This window comes from Bos indicus x Bos taurus, chromosome 10, assembly GCF_003369695.1.
Source record: "Bos indicus x Bos taurus breed Angus x Brahman F1 hybrid chromosome 10, Bos_hybrid_MaternalHap_v2.0, whole genome shotgun sequence".
Lineage (NCBI taxonomy): Eukaryota > Metazoa > Chordata > Mammalia > Artiodactyla > Bovidae > Bos > Bos indicus x Bos taurus.
The window spans coordinates 14,365,261-14,388,387 of NC_040085.1; the positions used below are offsets into that span (position 1 = coordinate 14,365,261).

General features: G+C 54.0%; 1 protein-coding gene across 2 annotated transcripts; it reads right to left on the bottom strand.

Moving 5' to 3' along the window:
• Nucleotides 1–594: 594 nt before the first annotated feature.
• Nucleotides 595–21,423, bottom strand: NYNRIN (NYN domain and retroviral integrase containing). Of its 2 annotated transcripts, XM_027553187.1 has the most exons (9): nt 21,277–21,423; nt 20,921–21,135; nt 11,947–12,599; nt 10,316–11,830; nt 9,327–9,457; nt 9,098–9,194; nt 6,767–6,868; nt 6,455–6,556; nt 595–5,297 (listed from the first exon to the last, which is right to left on the bottom strand). In XM_027553187.1, the coding sequence occupies exons 2-9, from the start codon at nt 21,116–21,118 to the stop codon at nt 2,435–2,437; spliced, it is 5,661 nt and encodes a 1,886-aa protein (XP_027408988.1). In that variant the 5' UTR covers nt 21,119–21,135; nt 21,277–21,423; the 3' UTR covers nt 595–2,434. The 2 variants fall into 2 exon arrangements, with proteins under 2 accessions (XP_027408988.1, XP_027408987.1); XM_027553186.1 differs by lacking the exons at nt 20,921–21,135; nt 21,277–21,423 and adding an exon at nt 20,484–20,819.
• Between the last annotated feature and the right edge of the window lie 1,704 nt (nt 21,424–23,127).

The following is a 23,127-nucleotide window of genomic DNA, read 5'->3' on the forward strand; positions in this document are numbered from 1 at the left end:
ATTACCTCCTCAAAGCCCCACACCTTAATACCATCCCACTAAGGGTTGAGATTTCAGCTTATAAATCTGAGGGGACAAAATAAATCTGCAAACATGCAGTCCATCCCAGTGATGAAGGCTTACTCCATCCCCTGCACCACAGGAGCCTCTTTGCATGGATTATTTCATAAGATCCTTGCACCATCCGAAATTTAGGAATTGTTAGCCTGCACTAGACAGATGGGGAGACCAAGACTTCAGGAGAGGACCACATAGGTCACAGCCATGGAGTCAGCATTCAAACCTAGTTCTATTGTGTTTCCGACACAGCCAAGTTGCTTTAGCATGGATGCCATTTTTACACCAGCCTTCATTCATCTTCATTCCCACCTGCTCAGTTGTGTCCGACTCTTGGTGACCCCATGGACTGTAGCCCACTAGGCTCCTCTGTCCGTGGAATTTTCCAGGCAAAAACACTGGAGTGGGTTGCCATTTCCTTCTCCAGGGGATCTTCTCCACCCAGGTCTCCTGCATTGCAAGTGGATTCTTTACCATCTGAGTCACCAGAAAGCCCATAATTGAGTCTAAAGTTAAACAAAAAACCTGGACATTAGCTCCATTTTGATCCATTTATTGACAAATCAAATGGAAAAAAAAAAAGGTCACAAACAGGTATAGTATTATAAATGTGGTTAACAGGGAATGGGTACAGCACTGGGAAGGGAGAATGAGGTTGAACAGACCATCAGAGGGAGGACGAGGAAGGGAAGAGGAGGGGGACATGCAGCGGGAGGAGGCGGGGGAAAGAGGTATCTGCTAAAAACCCCATGGCTCACCTTTCAGTGTCTCAGTTGTCACCCAATCGTTCTTTCCTGGACAGAATTAACAGCTAGAAATGGTTTAAGGGCAACACCTAAGTAGTTTGTCTACAAGATTTGGGAGATGGGGAGTTGGATGGAAGATGGGTACAGGATTTTAAGAGCTTCTCCCACTTGAACCCCCATCTACGGTGAACAGTGAGCTATGAAGCTTAATCCTGGTCCCAGCTCAGCCACCAACTCTGTGTGACTTTGGGCAAGTCACGTCCCCTTTCTGGGCCTTTTCCTTTGGCTGTAAAACAAGCAAAGTGGACTTGATGGCAAGTTCTACTCTGGCTCTAGCAATATCAAGTGTTTTGGCAACATGAGCTAGGCAAGGAGACCGGCTCAGCTTCAGAGAAATTAAACGACATAGAGGCTCAGCCAGAGTGACACAGTGCTGGCCTCCACCTCGAACCCTCTCTGTTGGCAGCAGCAGCAATTCAGAGGGTGAGTGAAGGCACACACACCTGTGGGAAACGCACTCTCCCAGTGACTGATCTTTGCAAGAGTGGCTGGGGGGTGCCAGGGGAGGGCCAGGATTGTCTCTACACAGAAGGCAAATCGAGGGGACTGGGGTGGGATGGGAGAACCCAGACAAAGCAGCCACACTCTGTAGGGTCTGGGGATGCAGCGCACAGGGGCAGTGGGAGGAGGCTGTGGGTTTCGGGGTGGGGCTGGAATGAAGAGCCACGCCAGCACCACACTGTGCCAGACTGCTCATTTCAGTGACCCCCCGCCAACCCGAAACAGAGGCCTGGGCCCCTTGGTCTAGTCAAAGCAGCTCTTCAGGTAGAGATGCCACACTTGGCATCGAGATCCTTGACTCCTGTGGGGTCTATGTCCTTAAAGCCAGGGTCAGGGAGTGTCTCCATTGGCTGGAGTCAAATGAGGTAGGCTGACTCGCTCCCCCTTGCCCTTCGGAGCCGACAGGCAGGACGAGCCCACCTGGCTGGCCACCCTCCCACCCCAGCTCTAAGCCTCGGGACCCAGGACTGCCAGTCCTTCCTTGGTCAATGGGCAGGCCTAGCCTGGCCTGAGAAAGCGGTCCATGAGACCGAGGATGGGTGCCTCTCCTTAGCCTGCGTGGATTTGTCTCAGCTGCTACGGCTTCAAGGGCAAAGGTTCCCCAAATGGACAGACAGGGGAGGAGCCCGTATCCGGGGTTTCTGTTTGACAAGGGAATGTGGTTTCAATTCTGAGGTCCAGAGCCACACCTTTTCATGGTAAGGACAGCCAGGAGTAAGATTCTGAGCTGTGCGTGTGTACGTGTACATTCTCACTCGGGGAGAGACACTGAACTCGGTCTACCTCGGGAAAGGAACTCTCTGCTCCCCAGGGTAGAATTGCCAGAGGCCCACATCTGACAGCCTTCAGCAGATTCTCCCAGTACCCCATACTGGGGATGTTTCATAGGGACGCTGGTCCCCAGTTCAAGGCAGTTCAGCAAAGCTTTGTGAAGTAACTTCTCTACAAAAGGCACAGTGAAGAGTCCCGGGGGTAGGGGTGGGGAGGCTGTGAGAGCATGCCTGGGGGCAGGGGGAGACCTAGCAGCAGCAGCCCAGGACCCTGGGAGGGGGCTCCCCCACCGCTCCAGCTCACTGCTCCAAGACCTTGAAGGACAGCGGGGTGACGCTCTTGGCAAAGGGCTTCATCAGACTGCTAGGATAGATGCACCCAAGCTTCTCCGGGGTGGGGAAGCCCCAGACCCTGTAGAGGGATGGGCTTAGCCGGTCCCCGATATAGAAGGGACCCACCCACTTGGCACTGCTGCCGTTCCTGGGGAGGGACAGCACGAGGACCTGGTCCCCCACGCTCCACTCCTTCTCCTGCCTCTCACGCTTGAAACGCCTATTCTCAGCCTTTTCGCTTGTCTTCTCGGCCAGCCTCCAGTGGAGCTCCAGCAGCTCCCTCATGAGCTGTAGCAGGAATAAATCCATCTTGAGCCCTTCAATGTTCGCACTGCTCATCTCCCACCACAGGGGCTCGGTCAGCCTCTCCTCGGCCCCTGTCAGGATATGGAAGGGCGAGGCCTGGCTGGAGGAGGCCCTGAAGGCCAGGTGCAGCAAGGGCAGGGAAGCTGCCCACTTCTTGCCATGCAAGAAGATGAACTCCTTGAGGGCCCTCTTGAATTCCCAGTAGGCCCCGGAGCTCGTCAGGCAGGGGAACTGGAGGTCCCTGCTCGGGGAGGCCACATGAACTCCGAGGGCCAGCCCACAGCTCACCAGGACATGGCGGGCAAACTGGGGGCCCTGGGCAGCCTCCAGCCTCACGGGAATGCCCCACCTGGCGAACACATGCTGAAGCAGCAGCTGGGCCACAGCCGTGTGCGTGTAAGGCTTCAGCGGGAAGGCCTCCACCCACCTGGTGTTGGGGTCGGCCACGATCAGCACATGCTTGTGGCCCTCCTCGCTGACGGTGACCGGGCCCACTACCTCAATCTGCAGGTTGGACCAGGGGGCGGTGGACCTGAGGGGCCACAGAGACTCAATGACCTTCACCTCACTGCCTAGGAGATTCCGGGGGATGCAGAACAAGCAGCTCCTGCAGTAATGTCTCACATGCTCCTGCATCCCTGGCCACCACCCCAGCAACCGCAGCTTCCTATAGGTCTCCTCGGGCCTCTGGTGGGCCCCCATGGGGCCATCGTGCACAGCGAAAATCAGGTCCCTCCGGAGCTGCCGTGGGACCACCCAGACCCTGGGCCTCTTGTCTCCCTTGAACATAAGCAGGCCGCTCTCCTTGTCGAGGCTGAGGGAGCTAAAGGCGGAACTGAAGGGTGAGGAGTTGGATACCTTCTGCCCGGCCTGCAGCTTAGCCATGGTATCAGCCAGGGTGCTGTCGCTCCGCTGCAATGCCAGCAAGTCAGGCCTCTTGCACACAGTACGGGGAGTCACTACGGGGGCCGGCACGTCGTTTGGCAAATTCCAACACTGATCGCCCCCCTGGGCACCCTCCTTGGCTAGGGTGTCCACCGTCACGGCAAACAGGGAGCCCCGGTAGGAGGTTCGATAGATGAACGGGAGGGATGAGAGGCCAGAGGTGAGGTCTATGATGTAGGAGAGCAGGCTTGGGTGAGGTAGTGGGGTCCCGTCGGAGGAGAGGAAGCCCCGAGCCCTCCAAAGGGGCAGGAGCTCCCAGAGGAGGCTGAAGATCCAGTTGCAGTGCGTGAGGAAAACCACGGGCATGTGGGACTGGCCAAAACGCTCCAGGCCACAGGCCACGGCTGCCAGGTGGGCATAGGTCGGGGTGTAAGGGGAGCAAGAGAAGGAGAGGGAGACAGGGGGGCTGGTGGGAGACAGCACATAGAGACCGAAGCCCGCACACCACTCATCCTCCCGGTAAAAGCAGTACCCCGACATGTGGATGCAGACAAAAGTGGACAGGTCGGAAAAAGGAGGCAGAACCTGGAAAAATCGAGGCATGGAAGCCGTGGGAGTCAGCAGCCGGTTCTTCCCCAGCAGGCCCTGCAGAAGGGTCAGTTCCAGCGCTCTCTTGCCCTTGTCCTGTACCAGGAGGGCCCATCTGATCAACCACGCTTTGGCAACCCTGCGGCCGTCCCACGCCTCAGGGTCCACAGAGGTCCGGGAGGCGTAGAAAAGGTCCAGGACCACGGGGGTGTCCCCAATGTAGCGGGAGAAATGCTTGAGGGCCCAGGCCACGGCGTAGGGGCTGTCTCCCCCTGACTGCGGGCCCTCGCTGTCCTCGTCGGGGAGGAGGGGTTTTGAGGTATAGGCTACAGGGTGCTTCCTCCCCGAGTGCTCCTGGTACACAACGGCCGTCAGGGCCACTTGGCTCACCGTCACCTCCAGGTGGAAGGGCAGCTGGGGGTTGGGGACCGACAGGCAGAGGGCGGACACCAGGGCTCGCTTCAGGGCCAGGAAGGCCTTCTCATGGTCCAGCTCCCACCGCCAGTCCGGCTTCTGCTTGAGCAGGCTGTGCAAGGGCGCCACAAGGGCTTCATAGTCGGGGATGACGTCCCGGTGGGAGTCCGTGAACCCCATAAAGAAGGAGAGGGCGGTGAAGTTGCTGGGGATGGTCAGCTGGGCCAGCTGCGCAAGGACCTGCTGGCAGGGAGCCTTTCCATCCCAGGGGATGCCCAGCGAGGGAGAGGCCACCGCCGGCTGGAGATCGATGTCCAGGGCCTCGTCCTGGGGGTCATGGAGGCTGAGGCACCGGAGGATTTCCTCTGAGAGGGAAGGGCACTCAGCCTTGAACACGGACATCAGCGAAGAGTCCAGGTCCTCCTCCTCCTCCTCAGCTGGCTTCTGCATCTCCTGCTCCTCTCTCTGCTCCTCGTCCTGTCTCTCCTCCTCCTCCTGCTCCTCCCTGACTTCTTCCACATTCTGCAGACTCTCCGGGGGGCCAGGGTCCGTGTCGTCCCTCAGCTCAGAGATGCTGGCCGAGCTGGGAGGAAGGGTCTTCCACACCTTCAGGAAGTTGCCAATGTCGGTGTCCAACCTACACCAAAATAGCAGAGCAGAAGGGTCTGATGGAGGAGGTGGGGGACAGCCTGCCCAAGAGGCCACCTGAGGCGAAACCCAATGGCTGAGTGCCCCTGAGGCCAGGTCAGCCTCCCACACAGCACGACCTGCCCAGATACTCCCTCCAGCCCCAGAATCACTAAACCGCAACGTCAGATATTCATCTGGGCTTTGAAGGCTTATTTAATCAAAACCTCATTGATCAAGTGACATTTCCAAGCAATTTTAAGCCAATGGTTTGATAAGAATTAGATGATTGGTCCTTCCAACCAGACTCTAGGGTAAGCAAGCCAGGGGAGCTCAAGAGAGGGAAGGAGGCCTGACAAGGGGCTTAGGAGGCACAGCACACAGGCCTCGGCCACAGCATTTTTCTTCAAAATGGGGAAATGGGACTGGGGGACCTGACCCAGGAAGCAGTGCCCTGCCCAGAAGGTGCCAACCACAGTCCCCTGCTGGGCCCAGGGAACTGGGAGGCTCAGCGTGGGTGGGAGCCAGAGGAACTGAGTTACTGCAAATCAGTTGTGCCGGCACCGGCACAGTGACCTGGGGAAAGTACTTGAGTCTCAGGTTCCTCATCTGTAAAATAAGGATAGTGGTCACACGTATCTAAGTCAAGCTGTGAGAGTCAAAGGGGGAAAGACACGTGGAAAAAATTCCTCTTGGTATATACTCCAGACATAGCTCCCCCTGCATGCAATGAAACAAGAATGAGGTGGTTCACCGCAGCACGGGTGCCCACAGCATAACACGGAAACTGTCAAATGGCCTCCCATCAGAGAGCCCGTAAACCTGTTGGGCATTCATGCAATGGAATAGGGAATGGACGTTAAAGCCAGCCACAGGAACTAACATGGCGCGCACCTGGGAAAAACAATCAAACGTGGGGACAGATGCCGGCTGTGGAAGGATACATACAGTACTCAAGCGTGCGTGCAAGATTGTAAACTGTAAAACCATACTGTAATTAGTTTATGGAAGCAGATGTGGGTGGAAGTACAAAGACCTAAAAAAGTCAAGTCACTCTGCTCACTATTAAGCACTAAACAAATGTTGGCTAGCACCAAGGGGAAGCTTCCGGTCAGTCCCAGGAGGAGCTGGGAGGTGGCAGGGGGTTGGGGAGGTCCAGCCCATTACCTGTTTGGCTTCTTCAGAAACTCATCCAGGGTGGGGCCATCACGGCCCAGGGGGTCATCGGGCACCATGAAGAGATTCCCCGCAAAGGTGAAGGGCAGCAGGCTGGGCCCAGGACAGAGGAAGAAAGGTCACTATGGAGCTCTTGACCACTCACACCCTGTTGGCAGCTGGAGCTGAGACCAATATATCCTCCCAGCAGGTGCTGGTGAGCACTGGTCCAAGGCCCCTCTCCCTGCCTCCAACCATCCCCTGCCAGGGGCTATCTGGCACCCACGGGGAAGGAACAGCCCAATCCCATGGAAGCTGCCTCACCGATCTTTGACCATCAGTTTCTTGGAATTATTCATCAGGACGTGGAGCTGCTCATTGGTAACGATGATGCCATCTGTCTCTTCCGCCAGCTTGACCATGAACCTGCAGGGAGAGGGGGGTCACTATAGACCCAGTACCCAGCCTCTCACCTCCCCAGTCCTCTGAGAAACTGAACTTGTAGCTTCCTGTTGAGAAGTGTAGGACAAAAACACTGCCCTTGATAGTCAGGGAGCCAGGGCTTGAGAGCCCATCCTTGTCTATGCAGCTAGCTGGAGAACCATGAGCCCCCGGAAAGGCAGCCTGAGATGCACATCCCCCAGCTGTCTATGCAAACAAAGACCCCTATTTTACACATAGGCACTCACATACACATGCTTAGACACACACACAGAAACCCACGCCTTATCCACATCCACACATACCTCTTTATTGCTTCGGTTTCCGTACCTGTCGATCAAACATAAGATACCTACCCTTGATCGCCGTGAAAATTAAATTGAATGAGACAATACGCTTAAGTGTCTAGCTCAGTGCCTGCTACACAGCAGATATTAATATCCAATACTCCATGATTATTCTTCACCAATTGACAACATTCATGTACATGCCAAGCCACATTTACATATATATGTATGCATCTATACACATGTAAAAACACCTACCTGAGTAAACATATCCATTTTTCCAAGGATCACTTCTCCTTGAAAGAGGGCTGTGACCAGGAAAGAAAGCAAAGGCTACCTACTTCTCAGCATTTGCGGCAGCAAGCAATTCTAGCAGCCTCGACCATGCAATCCCACAAGTGCCCAGCAGAGGGCCCTTCTGCTGAAAAGCCGTGTGTGCTAAGTCGCTTGTCTTGTCCGCTACTGTGCAACCCCATGGACTGGGGCCAGCCAGGCTCCTCTGTCCATGGGATCTCCCAGGCAAGAATACTGGGAGTGGATTGCCATGCTCTTCTCCAGGGGATCTTCCTGACCCAAGGACCAAACCCGTGTCTCTTAAGTCTCTTGTGTTGGCAGGCAGGTTCTTTACCAATAGCGCCACCTGGGAAGCCCCACAGAAAAGCTTTCTTCCCTCAAACCCAGGCCTGAATTAAAAGGCATTAGAATCTGTATGCAATGCAGGAGACCTGGGTTCCATCCCTGGGTTGGGAAGATTCCCCTGGAGAAGGGAATAGCTACCCACTCCAGAATTCTTGCCTGGAGAACCCCATGGACAGACCATGGGATCACACAGAGTCAGACACAACTGAGCAGCTAAGCTAACACTTGAGAGTCTTCCCTTGTGGCTCAGACGGTAAAGCGTCTCTCTACAATGCGGGAGACCTGGGTTCGATCTCTGGGTCGGGAAGATTCCCTGGAGAAGGAAATGGCAACCCACTCCAGTACTCTTGCCTGGAATATCCCATGGACGGAGGAGCTTGGTGCATGCTACTGTCCATGGGATCGTAAAGAGTCAGGCACAACTGAGTGACTTCACTTTCACTTTCACTTTAAAGACCTTATGCAGGATCTAAGCTGCATGCTTAGGGTCTATGCTATTGAAGGAAGGATGCTTGAGCTGCCCCACCCAAACCTGAAGGCTGAGTGGATACCATGTCTTAGGGAGGAACCGAACTTCTTTCTGCCTGGCATGGGAGGAGTCTAAGTGAAGCCAAGACCTGTGCCTGCTGGGCATCAACTCCAGCCCAGGGCCAGTGAGCTCGGAGGGCCTTCTCTGCCCCCAACAGAAGCAGCATCACAGGATCCCCTGTGCACATTGGACCTGCAGTCACGTGCTGCAGGATTGACAAATAGGGAGTCATTCGGCCTTTAGCTAGGAGGCAGGGGCAGTCTGACTCCATTTTCAGAGCCAGGGCTCCAGCCACACACACACCTCCTCCCAGAGCCAAGGCGGTAGGAGGAAAAGACTGTAGCAATTCCTTGAGAAAACCTCAGCTTCAACCCAAACTGGCACCCAAATCAGCTGCTGGGGGAAGCGGCTTGCTTGAAGCACCAGGAGTCACCTGGGCTAGTCCCATCCAAAGACAGTAGAGGGTTTCAGCCCAAAGCTGATGGGAGAGGAAAGCCTATTAACTCAGAGAAATGGGACTGCAAAGTCCCAAAATCAGGAACAGTCCCTGGGCTTGAACAGAACCATCTTGGAGCCCTTTCCTCTCTGTGTTCCTCCCTCTGCCTACAGAGGGCCAGTGCACCACACTTCCCTCTCTGACAAGACCCTCTGACATGTTTGCCTCCATCTCCCCAGAGCAGATGAAGCAAGACTCTGCCTCACACATCAGTGAAGTCCAAGCCCGGGGCCCCACAAGAGAAGGCCTGCAAAGCCACACACCTGTAGTCGTAGGTGGTGATCTTCTTGCCATTCTCGAGCTGGGAGGGGGTGATTGAAAGCATCTTGAGGGAATGTAGCTTTGTCAGAAAGTGGCTCTCTGGAAATGAAAGGCAGAAGACAGTGAGGGTCAGAGGAAGCGCCAAGAGGAAAGGCTATGATGGGAACAGAAAGGCAAGGAAAAAGAAGGCGTGGTGACACCGGAGGGGCTGGGGGGCAGGGCACAGCTCACCTCTCACCCTCCGGTTCTTCTTCAGCTGCCAGGTGGGTATAAACACGGTGACCTCTCGGTGTCCCCGGTTCCAGAAATACTGCACCGCCATGGCAATGCCCCGGCAGGAGAAGAAGTGCTGGAGACCGTGCCTGGAGGTGGGGTTGGGGTTAGGGGTACCAATGAGGGAGCAACTTTCTGCCCTAGGAATGGCCCTACCTCTGCACTCTCCTCAGAACCAGCCCAGGACAGCACAGGGCATCAGAAATGCCAGGGTATCAGCATCAGCACCAACCGTGCCCTCTCCCTTCCCTCCTTCTTCAAATAGTGAGCACCTACTGGGTCCACTCACCTGCTCGTGTGCGTGTGTGTGTAGGGGCCTCCAGGGCAAAAGGAAGAGGGCAACCTCTATAACCAAAGAGCTCAGTTTAGGGCTGGAAGCAAACATTTGCTGACCACGACCATGTGCTGGCAATGTTCTCAGCATAGATTCTACGACGCGGGCAAATGAAGACACCTTGCACGTATTCATGCTGACATATGCATATACAGCAGGAAGTGCTGTGCAGGGACCTGATCTCTACAGGTTGGCACGGTGAGGAAAATCCTCACTGAGATCAGTGCTGGGCCTTAAGGGTTGGGCTGAACATTTGAAAACTGGGGTTTACAGGCCCCCTGCTATGTGAGGCAGGCCGAAAGGGAAAGATTCTGGGCCTGGGCAGATCTGAACCCAAAGGCCGGCAGGGCCCCTTACTGGCTCTGGGAGCTTGGGCAAGACGCATCACTTCTCTGAGCCTGTTTCTGTCTCTATCAAGGGAGAACAGAAATCCACCTTGGAAGGCTGCTATGTCGATTCCGCAAGCACTGCCCAGCACACAGTAGCTGCTCAACACGTGCCTGTCCCTCCCCTTTCCCCCACTCGAACCCAATGGCACCCAAGGGTGCCCCCAGGGACGGCCTGTTTGAGCTCCCCGGCAGTCCCAGTCCACCCCAGGCCCAAGGCTACTCACACCATGGCCACGCTGCTGCCATCAATGACCACCCGCCGCAGCTCCGGGTTCCCGGGTTCTTCTGACAGGTCCAGCTCGAAGGGTGTATTCAGGGCCTCGTGGTACCTCTGGAAGCTGGTCACTGTGTTGCTTGCCTGTGGGTGGCGAGTTGGCTGCCTTGGGGTCCCCTCCCCAGCCCCCAGGAGCCCTTCCACCTGAGGCTGGCGCTTGCTACTGGGAGCCAAGGTGCCACTGCACTGTAGCCCCTGACTTCCAGGCTGCCCCTGGCCCTTCAGGAAGGAAGCACTGCCCCTTGACGGAGGCTGGCTCTCACTCAGGAGTTTGCTTGCATCCAGGGTGGACCCCGGACCTGCGGGCGCCTTCTGAGCCGCCGGCGTTTTCGGAGTTCTGGAAGTTTGGGGGGCGGCAGGGACTTTGGGAGCTGTAGGTCCAGTTTTAGGGGCAGGCCCAGTCTGGGCTCTGGATGTCTGGGGACCTGCAGGTGATGTTTTGGCTGCCTGCCTTTTCTGAGCTGTGGGAGTATGGGGAGCTGCAGGCGCTGGTTCACCCACAGCGGCCTTTTGCGCTGTGGGCACCACTTGAGCTTCTGGCTTTGTTGGAACTGAAGGCACTTCGGAGGCTGCACGTTCTTCGTGGGCTGCCGCCATCATCTGGGTTTCAGGCACTTTGGGGGCTGCAGGCAGCACTGGATTTGTGGGTGGGGTTTGAGCTGTGGGCACTGCAGCAGCCATGGGCACTTTGAGAGTTTCAGGCACTGTCTTAGAGTCAGGTCCCGATGGAGCTGTCAGCCCCCCTTGAGCAGCAGGCACCCCTTGCCCAGTGGGTGGTGCTGGAACGGGCCCCTCTTCTGGCCCCTTACAATCCCACTGCACACTTCCTTGATCCCCCAGCTCACTTCTGGCTTGGAGCTGGGGTGTAGAGGTCAAAGGTGGCCCTATCTGTGGAAGTCCTGGGATAGACTTATCCTTTACCCCTGAGCCTCCTGAGACCACCAGTAAACTCATGACTTTTTTGGGGGTCTCTGGCCTTGGGCAGTTCTGTAGGGCTGCCTCTCCTCCCGGCCCGCCGTCTGGTGTACAGTCTGGGCTTTCCACACTGGGCAGGGGAACCAGCTCCTTCTGTTTCCATCCCAGATTTAAGGGCAAAGGATTCTGCCCTGGCAGCTTGAACTGAATGGGGCCCAGTGGCCTCTGCCAGAAAGGGAAACTGAAGCACGCCTGGGACAGGAGCCAGGCCAGGTGAAGAGAGTGCAGTTCATTGATCCTCCAGAAGGTAGCAGCAATAGCCCCTGGCCACATGGGTGCAAAGGTTGGCCCTGGGGTCCAGGCCTTCCAGGGTGAGCACACACTCAGGGCTGACACTGGAGGCTGGAGGGGGAGCTTGTCTTCCCCTCTCCGGACTTGCCTCTGCTGGGACGAGGCTTGGGTGTGATCCACGGAGTCCTGGCTGCTGCTGGCTTGCACTGACCCTTCCTCGCGAGCACAGTCCACACCACCTTGGTTGTTGGAAGTGACCCTGGAGAAAACCCGAGTTTGTTGGAAAGGTGGGAAGGTGAGTTAGGTCCCAAACTCTTTCCCTGGGGTTGGGGCGCAGAAACAGGAGAGAAGACAAACTGATTCTCCAGAACTTACCGGACCAGCTGGTTTGCTGTCTCCTGCTGGGTGCTCAGGCCTGGGGTACCCGAGATTAGGGCCCCTGTGGCTCCCAGGCTGGTTAATCTCTTTGAATTTTCTGGGCTCCCCATCTCCACAAAGGGGCCAGGACCGTCTCCCACGGCCACCATGGTTGGACCTTCCTTTTGCTGGTGGGTTGGACAGATCAGGAGCTCAGAGTCTGAGCGGGAGTCGGAGGTGCCGATGCGGCTGAGCCACTGGATGATGTCCTCCTTGCCAGCGGCATCCCGCACCAGGCTCAGCAGCAGCTCCTGGACCGCCGGGGGCAGCTGCAGCAGGTCCCCGGCATACTGGTCACCACGGATCCAGACCAGGGCCCCAAAGGCCCGGGTCACCTCGGCCTCCCAGATGCCGCGGGGAGTGAGCAAAGGGGCCGGGCCCCAGCGCAGCCGCCCCACCAGCTCCTCCAGCCAGTTCTGGGTCATGACGAAAGACTCGGTCAGCCCGCCCACCATTAGGGAGCCCGGGGGGCCGGGCACCAGGTAGGCCAGGGTGCTCCAGCACAGGCAGTCCAGGAAGAGGCCCTGGGCCCCGAGGAAGGCGCAGTGCAGAGCTGCTGGGTAGCGGACCTCCTTCCATAGCTCCGGGTTGCACAGGCCCTTCAGATACTCCTGCAGCCAGTGGGGAGAACACGAAGGAAGCCAGCTGTTAGGGGCCCGTCACTGGTGCTCACTCCCCTCACTAAGCACGTGCACTCCCCCTGCTCACTAATAAGCCAAATGACCCATTCCCCCCACCCCAACTCCTGCCCGGGACCCAGCCCTCTCTCCCTGGTACTGCCTCCTCACACACTCATCTTTTTCCAGGGAGCTTTGACAAATGGGGGAGGGGAGTACCTGGGCTTGGAGTCAAGGGTTCTAGTTCTAGTTTCCAACCGGACCTCAATATGTTAGGGGTACTGTGAAAACTATCACCTTCTCAGGGGCTCAGTCTCCTCACCTGTAAAAAGCTGGATTAAATGAGACACTCCCAAGAGCCAGTCCTACCCTGGCATTCTAGAATTGTGAAATAGCTGAGGGGAGGGAGATGGCACATTACTGAGTACCCTCCAAGTTATTAACTCTCCCTTTGCCTAGGTTTCCTCATCTGTAAAATGGGGATAATGGTTTCCCCCTCATTAGGCTATCATGAAGTTTCAGTGCGTTAATACAAAGGAAGTGCTTAGCTTGAGCCTGGTACAATCTATTCCCATTTTTCAGGCTCAGAAAGGCCATATCGCTGACCCAGGGACACACAGTCAGCGGTGACTGGGTGAAGACCACAGCTGCCATCTGTCTGGGTCTGAAACCAGAGCTCTTTCCACCTCCTCGGGTTGACTACACAGTGACTACGGGGTAATCCTGTGAGATTCTGGTTAATCCCCCTGCAGAAGCTCTCTGGCACAACCTGTAACTGTAACCATGGTAACTCTGTTGCCCACCGGGGACAGAGGAGAAGATAAGTCCCTGGTCTGGTATCCAAGGGATCCCCACAGATATATACAATGGTTGAGCCGGAAGGGTGGCCTCTGGCTGTCTGGGCACCAGGCCCTCATGTTTCCAGGGCTCACACACTCCGTCTTTAGAGAGCATTGGGATGGAAGAGGTTCGGTTCTTCCACTCTCTGACTGAGTTCCCCCAGCATGACCCCACGGGCTCCAAGGAACCATGGGAATCCCCTCTTAATCGGCCAACCCTGATGACTGCATTCATCCTCAAGCGCCTCCTCACCCCTGTGTCAACGACAGTCATCCCTCTTCCTGCCTTCCCCTGACAGATCCATAAGGAACAAATGCTCCATTTTGGATCTCCAACAGCCATCCCAAAGACCACATGGGGTTACGGTATTCAGACTTGTAAGAGTTATTCCACCTGGTCAGACTCACCCTTGGGTAAGCAAGGTTGCTCAGGTCTGAGCTTACCTCTTCCACCTGGCCCAGGTCATGGGAAGATCCCACATGCCATGGATCAACTAAGCCCATGTGCCACACCTACTGAGCTGGTGGCCTAGAGACCAGGAACCGCAGCTACTGAAGCTGGCCCACCAGAGCCCGTGCGAACAAGAGACGAGAAGTGACTGTAACGAGGAGCCCACGCACTACAAACAGAGACTAGCCCCACCCACCGCAACCAGAGAACAGCCTGCGCACAGCACAGCCAATAAGGAAAGAAATACAATTTAAATATAGATTGGAAATGAGGTGACTTTCAAAATAATAAATCTGAACTGATATTTACTGAGTACTTGCTAGGTGCCAGGCTCTTTACATACATCAACTCGTTGATTCCTCTCTCAGACCTATATGGAAATTACTATCCTCCCCATTTCAGGTGAGCAAGAAAGGACACATGTCTGAGGTCATACAGACAGAGGCTGGGATACTCAGGCACTCTGACTCCAAAGTCTGAGGTCTTAACCACGATGCTGTCTATATACTCGTGTGTTCTCAGTCACTTAATCGTGTCCAACTCTTTGCGACCCCATGGACTGTAGCCCATTAGGCTCCTCTGTCCGTGGAATTTTCCAGGCAAGAGTACTAGAATGGTTTGTGATTTCCTGCTCCAGGGGACCTCCCTGACCCAGGGAGAGATCCCGAGTCTCTTGTATCTCTTGCACTGGCAGGCGGATTCTTTACCACGGAGCCACTAAAGAAGCGAATGGCGCGTTAGAGAAAAAACATAAGAAAAAAGGCGTTTACATCGAGAAAATTTCTGGAGAAAATTTCCTGCTTTAAGCCTACCCAGACCTTTACATCCAGAAAAATCAGGAGCAATTTTCCTGCTTTAAGCCTACCCAGACCTTTACATCCAGAAAATATCTGGAGCAATTTTCCTGCTTTAAGCCTCCCCAGACCTTTTTCTCCAAGAGAAGAAGTAGAGAAGAGGCAGGAACGAAGTACACACAGAAAAATGTTGTGTATTTGTTATTTGTTAAATATATTGCCCAGTGTCCTGTGAGTCATCGGTCAATGTGTAAGTTAAATAAAAATAATACCACCAGACAGCTTACTACTGCTGTATACTTTATCAGTCCTGACTTAGGATTCTTCTTTCTCATAAGTCAGTTACCATTCATTGTCTGCTTTCCAGAAGCACACCAAATTACACTGTAGAACACTCAAAAAGTTAAAAAAAAAAAAAAAATGGCAGCACCAAAAAACTCCAGAATTAGGACTGAAGGAGAATCCAAAAAACTCCAGAATTAGGAGTGAAGGAGAACATTTTTTAAAAAGTGGATTCAGGGGACTTCCCTGGTGGTCTAGTGGCTAAGACTCCATGCTCCCAATGCAGGGGGGCCAGGTTCAATCCCTGGTCAGGGAACTAGATCCCACGCGCTTCAAATAAGAGTTCACGTCCCACGACTAAAGACTAATCCCACAAGCTGCAACTAATAACCAGTGCAGCTAGTAAATTAAAAAAAAAAAATTAAATTAAAGGTGGACTAAGATGAAGTTGTTTGAAGAGCAGTTAGATCTGGGAGCCTACCTACTCCACTACACAAAGGCTGAGCAACTACCACCCTACCCCCTGAAGTTTGTTCTGCAGAAGCTGATCAGTGTACTTGAGAGTGTGGGTACCATACAAAATCATGCAGGAAGAGAGGAAGGCCGACAGTGAGGTCTACGGTGAGCAGTGAGTGCAGAGAAACTCAGTCTTCTCATTCAGAGATTCAGCCATAGTAACCAACAATGGATGAAGACAGATGCCCATACAAAAGGGTCTCTCTGGGGCATCTCAGAAGAGTGAGGGAAACTACAAACTTCCAGAGAGAAAAGAACACTTCACATCAAAGGACCAGGGACCAAGAATAGCTTCAGATGTCCCCAAAGCAAGAAGTCAATAGATTAATGCCTTCTCACTTCTGAAGGGAAATAATCTTCCATGTATAATTCGATACCAGCCAAACTGTCGATCAAGTGACCTTCAGATATGCAATGGAGATACTCAGATATGCAACCCCAAGAATCTACCTTCTCTAAAGCCTTTCTCAGGAAGCTACTGCAGAGCATTTTCCAGCAAATCAAGAAAAGAAAAACCAAGAAAAGAGACCCAACTCAGAAAAAAAGCAAAGACAATCTCCAGAATGATTGTGGAGAGAAATTTTAGAATGTATTCATCCATTCAAGAAATCATTACTGAGCATCTACTATGTATCAAGCATTGTTCTGGGAGGCATAGAGGGCATCTAGTTCAGGTTGAAGAGTGGAATTCCAGAAACAGGAAGGCTGATCTCAGTTATCAGCATGATCTTTAGCACAGCACCATCTTTCTAACTTAATGACGCTACTGACAGACGTGCTCCACCAACCCAAGACAAAGACACAGCGTTCAGGAAACAAGGCGTTTAACAAAGAAAAGGGCAAAAGGATGCCAAGAATGACAGCAAACAGGAGTCTCAGGATGACAGCCACGCAAGCCTGACCAGAAAGAAAGAAGGGCGCCCCCGGGAAAAAATCTGTAACAGGCCGCCTTGAATCAAAACCTTATCCTTGCAGAAAATTGTCGTGAGCAGCTACTGAAAGTTATATAAGACTTAGCAATGAGTTCAAAGGAAAACAAACAGGAAAGGTGTGAGCTCTTTACCTCAGAAAAATTGAAAAGTAAAATAGAAAACCTAATTACAGTATACTTCAGTGTTTAGATGTGAGTGATATTTGCATGGGCATAATGTTGCGAATAATAAATACAGATTTAACAGAAAATGAAATATAGTTATATTGGGAAGAAAAAAGGGATGGCAATATAAAGGAGCTAAATCCTCACCTATAATGAAAGTGAAAGTCGCTTAGTCGTGTCCAACTCTTTGGGATCCACGGACTATACAGTCCATGGAATTCTCCAGGCCAGAATACAGGAGTGGGTAGCCTTTCCCTTCTCCAGGGGATCTTCCCAACTCGGGGATCGAACCCAGGTCTATTGCATTGTAGGCAGATTTTTTTTACCAACTGAGCCACAAGGGAAGTCCAAGAATACTGGAATGGGTAGCCTATCCCTTCTCCAGGGGATCTTCCCCACCCAGGAATCGAACCAGGGTCTCTGCATTGCAGGCAGATTCTTTACCAACTGAGCTATCAAGGAAGCCCTCACCTATAATAAAAGGAAGTAAAAAGGTATCTAAAATTAATCCAAAGATACAGGATCTACATATTTTTTAGGAATGTGGAGATGCATAAATTCCAGAACAGATATTTTCTACAGGGAAGAGCACAGAAGAGGGAGTTGGCAGGACAAGGCAAGGAATCACTGCATTATACTATGGACTTTTAAAAAATTACTAGACTTTTTATTATTTTGATAAAGAAAAATTAAGTTTAAAATAAAGGAGGGATTCCCTGGCAGTTCAGTGGTTAAGAATCCTTGCTTCCATTACAGGAGGCACAGGTTTGATCCCTGGCCAGGGAACTAAGATCCTGCATGCTGCAAAGCCAAAAACGAAATAAAAATAAATGTAAATAAGCCTCTTTTTAAAATTGGAGTGTAACTGCTTTACAATGTCATTTCTGCTGTACAACAACATGAATCAGCCACACGTATGCAGGGTGGGAGGAACTGAGGGAGTATATTGACATATATACACTACCATGTGTAGAATAGATCGCTAGTGGGAAGTTACTGTACTGCACAGGGAGCTTAGCTCTGTGCTCTGTGATGACCCAGAAGGGTTGAATGGGAAGGACGTGGGAGGGAAGCTCGAGAGGAAGAGAGATAAATATATGCGCAAGCATCTCTTTTAAAAAATAAATTAAATCAAGTAATTAAAGGAAAAGGATCAGGTGCTCACAACACAATTATGTGTGCTGGTAAGTTGTAGGGAGCCAGTTGTGGGGAGGGCAGTCCTGATCTGTAGTATTTTCCAGTTTCCGTGGTGTAACTACTCCCATCCTGGCTGATTTCAAACTATGAACAGGACTCCACTGGCTCAAAAACTTCCAAAACTTTGCAACAATGGGTCAGCAGGAGCCAGTTTCAGCACACCCCTGGCCACTGCCAGCTTTCATGGTACCGCTCACAGTCAGTGTGGGGCAGGAACAGGCTGACTTGCACGTGAGAGCCAAGCCCAGAGTCAGCAGACCACACCCTGCTCCATGGCTCCCCGTCTCAATCTCGATCACCTCATTCCATCACCTCAAACGGTCACCTGTTCTCTCAGCACCCAACCCTTCTTCACACCGTTGTCAAGGAGGACAGAAAAGCTGAGCAGGGCTTGTCTCTGAGAGACTCTGATCACTAAGAACTCTCCTTTCTACTTGCTGATTTCACCTCAGAAAGGCCACGCCTCCCCAGGGCTTGTTTTTGCTGCCTAGGAAATGTGATTTCCAGCAATGCCTTCATTATTTTTTAAATCCCACCACAAGAAAACTACTTCAAGGTACTTTCGAGTTCTACAGAGATTTCCTAGAAAACCAGTGCATATAATAGAAAAACACACCTGAGCTCTTCTCCAAAGAAGCCCGTACCCTTCTTGACCCCTTCTTCCCTCACAGACAGGACATCCATCACCCCTTCTCCATCCCACAAGCTTCAGTCTCACTGAGCTCTCTCTGCCAGCTGGCTGTGTATATCAACTCACTATCAAGGTGCATGGTTCTGTGTCCTTACAGCTGGGATTGGGGTCAGCCACAGCACCTCTACATGGAAACTCCGAGACATCCTTCTTGTGTGCTCAGTCATGTCCAACTCTTTGTGACCCCATGGCCAGGTTCCTCTGTCCATGGAATTTTCCAGGCAAGAATACTTGGGTGGATTGCCATTTCCTCCTTCAGGGGATCTTCCCAACCCAGGGATTGAACCCATGTCTTCCGAATTGCAAGCAGATTCTTTACCACTGAGCCACCAATCAGCTGCTCAAGACATCCTTATACATGGGAAATTTTCCTGCATCACATTGCTGAACCTTAGAAAGCATTTCATCCAAGCCTCTCACTTCACAGACAAGGAGACAGACTCAGAGAGGGAAAAGAACTCATTCAAAGTTATATAGCTTGTTAACCACAACATTTACTGACATCTCTACCCTATAACTCTCCACATTTGCAAAAGTAAGCATGCATTACTTCAGCTGACTCTTAACAACTCTTTCATGAAGTGAGTATTACTACATTGTTTTATAGATGAGGAAATAAGCTCAAGAGAAGGTCAGTGATTTGACCCAGGTCAGCCAGTTAGAAGGTAGCAAACCCCAATCTCCAGCTCTTTCCACCACACCCATCTGTCCCAGCAGTTAACTTGGTGACAGCAAATTGAGCCCAGATCTCCTATTTCTAGAACAAAACCTCACCCTCCCCACGTTCCCTGCCCTCCTGCTCCAAAGCTCTACTCATCTCTTCTTTCTGCTCATTCTTTACAATAAGGGAGGGAGTTACCCAAACCCCTCATGCTGCTTCCATCTTAAACTGTGCTTTTCTCCAGAAGAAAACAGGTGGGAAAGAGCTGAAAGGATGGGGCGGGATGGGGGGGATTGGAGAAAGCCACTGGCTGCACTAGCAGGGCCTGGGGTGTGAGGGAAAGTCAGTGGCCCCAGGGACCCTGAGGCAGCAGTGGGAGCAGGAGTAGCTGAGCCTGGAGAAGCTGATGAAGGATGTAAGTAGGAGTCAGGGGAGCTAGACACCCCCAGTCTCACAAAAGGGTGAGCGGGTGTCTTTCAAATTAACAAAAAGATTAAGACCCCCAAAGAACCTGAAGGCTCCTCGGGCTAACCCGCCTATCCCAGCTACTGAAAAGTCTGCATCTCCAGGGCTCCTGCACATCTGCTATGTGGGCAGGCACCCCTCCCCTCCCCCAGCACCTCTGTCAGAACTGGACAAACTGCTGACGAAGCAGCTCAGCGGAGGGGCTGAGGCAGGAACTTTCTAGCCTGCCTGTCCACTGGCCAGCGTGTTCTGGGCCTCCCCCACCCATGGCCTTGACCAATTAGGATACTGGTAGAGACCTAGCTGGGGAAGGGGAGTGTGCTGGGGTGGGGTGGGGTGCATGGGGGAGAAGGGTGGCCTGGGACTGAGGGAGGCTGTAGTATTCCTACCAGGAAAAGATAAGATAAGGGAATCTGGGGGAAGAGGGAGACCTTGGCCATGACGGGGGATCAGAGGGAACCTGATAGGCCCAAGTGGAGGAGAAGCGGGTGAGAGAAGCTAGAACAAACGCGCGAGAGGCACACGGTGACCTGGCCTGCCCAGCATCCAGCCCCATACAGCAGGCCCTTTCATCTGAAGCCCACAGCCCTCCTCCCAGAGGATTCCCACCCATCTCCAAAGCCTGCTGCCTTCCAGAGCAGCTGCACCTCTGCCCCTGAGCCCCTGTAAGAGGCCGCCTAGGGCATCAAGAGTGTGGGGCGCTGAGCCCAGAGCCCCTGCCACCCCCACCTACCCTACCCTAAGTGTTCCAGGAGGCCCCTGACACTCTCCAGTCCCCAATACCTCATCTGTAAAATGCCAGCATTTCTCTAGCGAAGTCTCTAATGGCCCCTCCTGTCCCAGCACTCAGGCTCCGAGGCGCAGCCCAGGATTTAAGGAGACTTACATGAAGGCAGAAAGACCTGGGCCTTCCAGCCTCTGGGTGGAGAACAAAGAGATATGCTGCACAGACTACAGAAATACCAGACCTTAAGTTGCTCCCCCGATGGAGGAATAGGCTGTAAATGCGGGCCCTGGCCAGGGAGGGCTCCTGGGGGGACGCACAACGCAGAGCCTTTCTCAACACACTTGAGGGACTGAAGTGACACGCAAGAGAGGGGTGGGGCAGAAAAGAAAGAAGGAACCAGAGGGAAGGACCCAAGGCTGCAGAAGTGGAGAGGCAGGGAATGGCCCAGTACCTGCCCGCCATACTGCCCAGTCCAGGTCGGGGGGCCTCTGGGGACCCTTGCCTCCCGGGTTGGGGGGGGGGAGGGGGGAGGGAAGTGGGGCGAAGGGAGGGAGAAAGGTCTGGCTGGAAGTGATAAGAGGCCAGACGCTGTTTACCTTGGCTTTGCCCATGTTCTCCCTGGGTCCCTCGAGCTGCAGCCAGAAGTAGGGGGTGTCCGGGCGGCTCTGGAAAGCGTTCAGCTTGACCCTGAAGATGCGCTGCACTTGCTGCCGCTGCCGCTGCACCCGGGGCTTCGACTTGGTCTGCACCATGAACCATTCCTGCGCCGGAGGGTCGCCCCCGGACAGGAGCATGGCTGCCCCGCCCGCCCCTGGAAGAAGGGAGCCGACAGTGTCACCGGCGTCCCCGGGCCGGAGGCGCCTAGGCCACGCCCCCTCCTCCGGGCGGCGCGCCCCCGCCTCGGCCTGGGTCCCCCCGACACACACACCCCACCCCCGGCTCGCGCACCCACCCGCCGCGGCTCGGGCGCCCTTCCCCCGGAGCTCCGAGCCTTTCGGCGGCGGCTCCCGCGACAATCTCTTCCTGCCAGGGGTTGCAACGGGGGTGGGACCGATCGGGCTCCCGCCGCCCTTCCCTCCGCCCCCACCCTCCCCCGCTTCACCGCCGCGCCAGCCCCTCCAGGATGAACTTTAGCTGCGTCTGCCCGGGAGCTTAAAGGGGCGCGGAGGGAGGCGGCGGGGCGGGGGAAGGCGGGGAGGGACGGGCGGGGGCGGGGGTCCTGAAAACCTCTGCCTTCCACTCAAGTCTTGGGCCCAGAGCCAGAATCCGGGGGTCAAAGTTAATTTCCTTCCACATTCCCCTTTCCCCAGGGGAAGGGAGAGGAAGGAAGGGCACCCCGGTGGGGGAGAGGGGGCTTGGTTTCGGGCACCCGGCCTTTCTCTCCGTTCCTCCAGCCAGCCCTGCCTCCTCCTAGGCCTCCCAAGAGAACCGAGAGCCGCGCCCCTCCTTCCCTCGCAGGAAAGGGTTAAAGGAGAGCAGGGTGGGGAGCCTGGGAGGCTGGGGCCTGAGGAAAACTCCGGGCCGGAGACCGAGCAGGAAGGAGAGGGTAAAAGCACCGCCCCCGCGCCCCCCCCCCCACCCCTAAGTCTGGGGACAGCCTGGGGCTGGCAGGCAGCCCAGACCCTCCTGAAGCCCCCAGGGCTGGAGGGGCGGGGAGAGCGCCCGAGTTTTCGGGAGTTTTCAGACTTGCGCTGTTTATGAAAGCCTTTCTGAGCAAGTTTGAGCTAAGCCGAGAGGGGAAGCTTTAGGAAGAGAGTGAGGGTCTGGTTGCTGACAACCTCTGAGGGTTCCCTCAACCCCTGACCTGCCGCCAGTCAGCTGCTAGGCCTCGGTGGTCAGGAACCAGCCCTGGACTGGGGGGCTGCCGCCAACATCCTTCTCAGGAGGCATCAGGGGCACAAAGAACACCTTATGCAGCCCTGTGGCCTGAACAGAACCCGGCTCTGTGGAGGGCAGAGTTTGCATCCTGGGCCTCCGGGAACTTCCTTTTCCAACCCCAAACCCAGAGCCTCTGTCTGACAGGCATGAGTGTACCTATGGGGACAAAGGGCAGTGGACTTTAGGCCGGCCTTGGGACATCTGGGCTGCAGGGGCCATGGCACATTTCTGTGCAGGCAAAGAGCCAGGGGCACCCCACTGCAAGGAAGGGGCAGGGGAGAGGGGCGCACACCCAGTCCTCTGGTCTGGATTCAGCCCCTGCTGTACCACACCTCCACTCCTACTTACCCTAGGTTGGAATCCAGAAAAGGGGATCTATGTCATCTCTGGCTCCGAGGCCTTCTGCTCTGCCAGGTCTGCTGTCCCTGGGCTGCCCCTCCAGAGCGCCTTGCAGCAGAAGACCCTCCAGTGAAGCTGGAAGCTCCATCTTTCTCCATTCTTCCCACTTCTAACTGCTCTCCCTTTATCAGAAGAAGCGCCTGCTTCATTGTGCCTCAGTTTCTCCTCTGAAGCAAATGACAGCCGCATACCCATGCCCCACCCCTCCTTCCTTGAATAAACACTTATTTCTTGTTGCCCTCTTTCAACTGACTGTGAACTGCAGGCACAGTGACATCCTGAAGGAAAACTTTCAGGTTTAATCTTATGTTCAAAGGGGCCATGCAGAGGGTGGGACAAGATCAAACTTAGGCATCAGGTACTTGATAAGTGGGTAAAAAGAGGGTAATTTATTTGAACTCTTGCATCTCCATTTCCCATAAAATAAGGATAATGATACCTATTAAATATTCATTAGAAGCACTGATGCTGAAGCTAAAACTCCAATACTTTGGTCAGTCAGTTCAGTCGCTCAGTCATGTCCAAC